At 42.5% G+C, this 5,421-nt stretch overlaps 1 protein-coding gene across 1 annotated transcript in view; it reads right to left on the minus strand.

Moving 5' to 3' along the window:
* Nucleotides 1–3,805, minus strand: part of LOC104160712 (cell surface glycoprotein CD200 receptor 1-B-like) — a 7,775-nt gene extending 3,970 nt beyond the window's left edge. The window contains exons 1-3 of the mRNA XM_009698919.1: nucleotides 3,739–3,805; nucleotides 2,624–2,932; nucleotides 960–1,208 (exon numbers count right to left, since the gene is read on the minus strand). Coding sequence (XP_009697221.1) covers nucleotides 960–1,208; nucleotides 2,624–2,932; nucleotides 3,739–3,805 — 625 coding nt within the window. The remainder of the gene's footprint in view (nucleotides 1–959; nucleotides 1,209–2,623; nucleotides 2,933–3,738) is intronic.
* Between the last annotated feature and the right edge of the window lie 1,616 nt (nucleotides 3,806–5,421).

The following is a 5,421-nucleotide window of genomic DNA, read 5'->3' on the forward strand; positions in this document are numbered from 1 at the left end:
CGGGGAGGACCCCACGCCGGAGCAGGGGGATGCCCGAAGGAGGCTGGGACCCCGTGGGAAGCCCGTGCTGGAGCAGGCTCCTGGCAGGGCCTGTGGCCCCGTGGAGAGGAGCCCACACAGAAGCAGGATTTCTGGCAGAACCTGTGGCCCCATGGAGGATCCAGGTTGGAGCAGTCTGTGCCTGAAGGGCTGCACTCCATGGAAAGGACCCACGCTGAAGCAGCTCGTGAAGAACTGCAGCCCTTGGGAAGGACCCACATTGGAGAAGTTCATGAAGGACTGTCTCCCATGAGTGGGACCCCACACTGGAGCAGGGGAGGACCACGAGGAGGAAGGAGCAGAAGAGATGAAGTGTTATGAACTGACTGCAACCCGCCTTCTCCTGCACTACTCAGGGGCAGGAGGTAGAAAAGTTGGGAGTGAAACTGAGCCTGGGAGGAAGGGAGGGATGAGGGGAAGGGGCTTTTAGATTAGTTCTTATTTCTCATTATCCTACTCTGATTTGATTGGCAATAAATTAAATTAATTTCCCAAGTCAAGTCTGTTTCGCCCATGACAGTAAAATGGTGAGCAATGTCCCTGTCCTTATCTTGACTCTTGAGCTTTTCATCATATTTTTCTCTCCTTGTCTTGTTGAGGAGGGGGAGCAATAGAGCAGCGGTGGGTACCTGGCAGCCAGCCAAGGTCAACCCACCACCAGCAGAGTGACGAACTCCCGTAAAACAGAGCAGGGCTAGAAAGAAGCACACACTGAAAGTTTCTCCATACAATGCCACGAAACATTTGGTTTCAACTAACTCAAAATTATTGATTTCTCTATCAACATGCACTAGGACTTTGGTTTATAATCCCACGAAACAATCTCCAGAGCCCTGGCATTCAGTGGGAGCAGCTGCATAGAACAGCATAAAGAAGCCCAAGAGCATGATGAAGAGCAATTACAGAGCAATGTTATTTACCTGACAGGTCTATGGACAGAGTCTGGTTTGTAGCTGGGTGGGTAACTAGGCAGGTGAGAGTGGGAAGCATGCTGTTGACCCAGCGTATGTAGCTCACTCTGGTCACTGTTCCGTTGGGGTGATGGAGTTCTTCCTCGGTGCTCTGATTACTTGCAGGGATCCAGGAGATGTCAGCAGCTGGCTTTCCAGCAGCTGCTTGACAGACAGCCACCCTGCTGTTGTCACAGGTCAGAGTCACTGTAGGAGGGACTATAGAAGAATGAAAAAAAAAGGCCACAACCATTATTTGTAGTTCAGTATAAAACCACCAACTGAGAAACTGAAAAACAGGTGGTATTTTTTAGTTTGCATGACCAATTCAAGAAATTTTAAAATAATTTAGAATATTAGCACCAACGATCTTTAGGGACAAAAAAAATACATCAAAAAGTCCAAGGTGAATATCTCCAAAACTAGCTAGCTGCATCTAAAAGCACTGCTTCCTCATGTTTTCCGAAAGGTGGCTACAGTAGTAACAGAGGAAGATGGTATGACAGAGAGGGGTGGATTAAATGAAGATTTAGAAGTATTGCAGTGCACATACTGAAGAAAACGCAACTTGCTGAAGCTCCATATAGCTTCATATAGCTAAATATATTAGCTCAGCTAACATATTTAGGAGATTGGATAGGTAGAATCAAGAATTTGATAGTAGAGAAATAAAGGAGGAATTGGAAAAAACTGTTCTGCCTACAGTCCAACAACTCATATTCTGCATTTGACAAAACAGGCAAAGGCTCAGACAATATCTAAGCCATTATCAGAAAGGTAAGACCTTGCAGGGAAGAGAAAAAAAAAATCAAGTGATAAAAATTAATAATAGCAATTATAGAGTTCCAAAATTAATTTTCCGTAATTTTTAGTTATATTCAGAAGGCTTAACTAATATGATCAGAACACAAAATGTTCTCCTAATGGTTTTTTGTTTGGTTTGGGGGTTTGGGGTTTTTTTTTGTTTGGTAGTAGGGTTTTTTTTAATTTATGGAAACCTAGAGATAGTCTACTTGAATATCTGAAAAAGATGATTTGATGTACTCATTATGTTTCCTAGTATTCTTTTATTCCTGCCTATGTTGAAAATAGATTAATTTCATTTTTGTTTTAGTGAGGCAGTCTTACAGACAGCTTTCAGTATTTCTGGAAGAATGAAATATTTCCAGATAGCATCCTGAAACTTTTGCTTCCTTCCTATTCCGCTCTTACCCAGACAAAACACACATTGACCTCATTGTGAATTTTGGTTCAGCATCCTCTTGGTCATCTTATAGCAGCAGTATTTGTTTGGTATCTTCTGTTTGCATTAAAACTCCATGTTATGCACAAAGAACTCTCTCAGAAACTATGCAGACTGTTGGATTTGTGCATTTTAAAACCTCCTCTGTTCATGAGTCAGAAGAAGTTAAAAAAACAAACACAAAACCCCCAGATTATGTCTCCATAGAACAGCCAAGTCCTCTTGCACAACTCCTCATGCCTTACTTACACAGCCAGACTAAATCAGCTTACCTCTTTATTTTCAATTTCAGTATACATCCAAAATGAATTTGGTCTTTTACCACCAAAACAAATCATTTTTATCTACACACACAGAAAAAAAAATAAATAAAACACAAGGTGTGTCTTACCTGTTACAGTCAGAGAAGAGGAAAAAAGGTAATTCCCTGCACTGCTGGCAACTTCACAGGTGTAATTTCCCTCATCACCAAGGTTCACAGGGTAAATACGAAGAGCAGGGTCTCTGTCAGGTGAATATTTCCACATCATCCTCTCACTACAGTTTAACTTCTTCGTCTCATTGTGATCACTTCTGTAGGCCAACAAGCAGCAAGGGCTGCATTTCATCTTCCACGTCACCATTAGCAAAGGCACCTTGGAGATGTAAGGGCAACTCAACACAGCCTCCTGCCCAGCCTCCACACTCACCAAGTTGTAAGCTACATAAGAAGAGAAGAAAAGAAACATTAAAAATTATGTTACAGCCATCCTCAAAACATAGGAAACTCTTGGCTTCATCACACTTAAAAATTTCTACTTCTTTACTATACTGGCAGCCTTGGGGACATATGCTCTGTGCAGACACATATAAGTAGTATTCCATTTCCAGGTCCAGCTTCCTGCTGTCACTCTTTGAAGTCTGGAAATGCAGTGGAGATGGTGCCTTTCTGCTGTGGTCACGAGATGCATGCTGATGAGGTGCAAGTCCTCCACCTTTTTCTTGACAATAGATTTCTATCACTATCTACGGGCTTTGAAAAACTGATGGGGAGGACAAGATTCACTCTTAAGGGAAAGGAAACTACTTTTTAAAAAAAAAATTTGTGTTCTTGAATTAGGTGCCTTGGTTAAAGTGCAAATAAAACCAGGGATAACAGTGGAACATACACCTGTAACAAGGTTAAAGCCCAAGATCACTTGGTGCAGTAGTTCACGAGGCGTATTTAGTAAGGGTCATATGTAGATTCCTTTCCTACCAGAAATCATAGCTCTCCTGATATTGTCTCAGTTGAACAGGAGATGGGTCTTCAGATGATCTGTGTTGGATTCTTATCAGATATATCACCCTGTGCCACTCTGCAAGGCACACGATTATTTTGCCAGCTGAGGTGACATCACTCTTTGCATTCACATTAACCAATAAGCAAAATTTCTTCTGGTGAAGTGTGAAGTTTCAGTGACTGGCAAGTTGGAAATACAGAGGACCAAAGAGCGTTGCATGTAGTTTTGGATCTCTCTCACTTACCTGGCCCTTCAACCAGACAGATTAGCAGGAAAAGGAGTGCAGCCAGAACTGCCCATGTCTCAGCCATCTTTAGCAGGAGGAATCAGTGCTGCAGAAATTAAAGGCAAAGAAAATGGCATGTAGTCACGAAATGTTGCGCAGATTCCTTCAAAAAGAAGGGATCCTTTGAAAACAGAAGTTCTTAACAAGACCCCATGTCAAGTATCTTTCTCACACTGAAGAAAGTAAAGCGAAAAGCATTTCGAAAATTAAAAACCACTACTGTTTGCAAACAAATTTAAAAAATCCAGAATCTCTGGAACAATTTTACTATTCATGCTCAGCTAGCTAGCTAGCTACCACAAAGATAGCTACAGACCTCTTACTGCTGCTTCATAGACTTACCTGCAGAAGACAAAAAATAGGTTTTGCAGGAGCAAATATGTACGCATTACAACTCTTTCTGAAAAATCAAGGTAACAGCATGCGTAGGAAATTCAGGATGTAGGCTTCATCAACTATTTGACAAAGAAATTATTCCTAACCCTTGCATGCTTTTAATTTCTTGCAGGGTAACTCCACTTCTATAGTAGAACAAACAAGGCAACCATCTTATTGCAAGAGATCAAAAACATGTGAGTTTGTTTCCTGCTTTCAAAGACACAGTGAACTAGAGAGGCATCTAGTAACTTATGGTATTCCACAACTATATATACTTTTTAACAAACCGTATCTTATAAATTGCCAGCTCCTTTTTGGCAAAAGGGCAACGGTTCATTGATAAGATTGAGACAGCGCTGTATTCCAACACATTGTTTTCTGTTTCACACAAAAAAAAGGAGAGTTCCATGCTATCCAAAAGCTTTCCTATCAAAATATATATGGTTGTCAGTGGAGAATTTTGATGTAAACCCATTCAGCTGTGGCTTGAACATGGATTTGGCTAAGATACCATACATAAATGACCCCGATTTAGCATTGCAAACTTGCACCGCGCTGTACTGAACAATATACAGAGGTATTCCCACAGTCAAACTCCCAACGTCTTCTGCTCAGGTCTCAAGGACGAGCACCGTGCCCCACAGCAGGTCCCCATGCTGGTTCCGTCACAGCAGAAAGGTTCACAACCCACGCGCTGCTGTGCCCCCAGCCAGCTGGGCGGTAACGCCGGGGTCTCGGACCCTATGCCTGTTTCCACAACACTGCAGCAACCACGTCCTGACTGCAGTTTTCTGATGTTACTGTCAGAAATCGGTGGCCGCAATTTTGTCTTGAGGCTCCCTGTAGCCTGCCCATAAAGCGATCTCATTTTCCATCACTCGCCTCTGCATTCCCTCAAATTATCTTCTCGGTAGACCTTTTGCATTCCCTCCTTTATGCGTCATTTTGTATCTCCTTAATCTTTAACTTTCTGAATCAGTCACCCGCAGCCAGAGATGACTGGAAGATTGTGTTTCCATCCCATGGGAAATACTCAAACGTTGTTTTCATTCCCAAGTCAAAACCCAATGTGCACCAGACAAGCAAATATCTTTGTGCGATGGTTGATTCAGAAATGTCATATGTGTTGCAAGAGGACTTTCCTTCTGGGGTATTTAGGTCACACACCGTTCACACCCATATTTAAATACAAGCATGCTTCTCAGTATGTGCTGGGAGGAGGAGGAAAGGCAGCCAGGGTTCACTGTGCACACAGAAACCGAA

This window comes from Cariama cristata, unplaced genomic scaffold (genome assembly GCF_000690535.1).
Source record: "Cariama cristata isolate BGI_N322 unplaced genomic scaffold, ASM69053v1 scaffold354, whole genome shotgun sequence".
Lineage (NCBI taxonomy): Eukaryota > Metazoa > Chordata > Aves > Cariamiformes > Cariamidae > Cariama > Cariama cristata.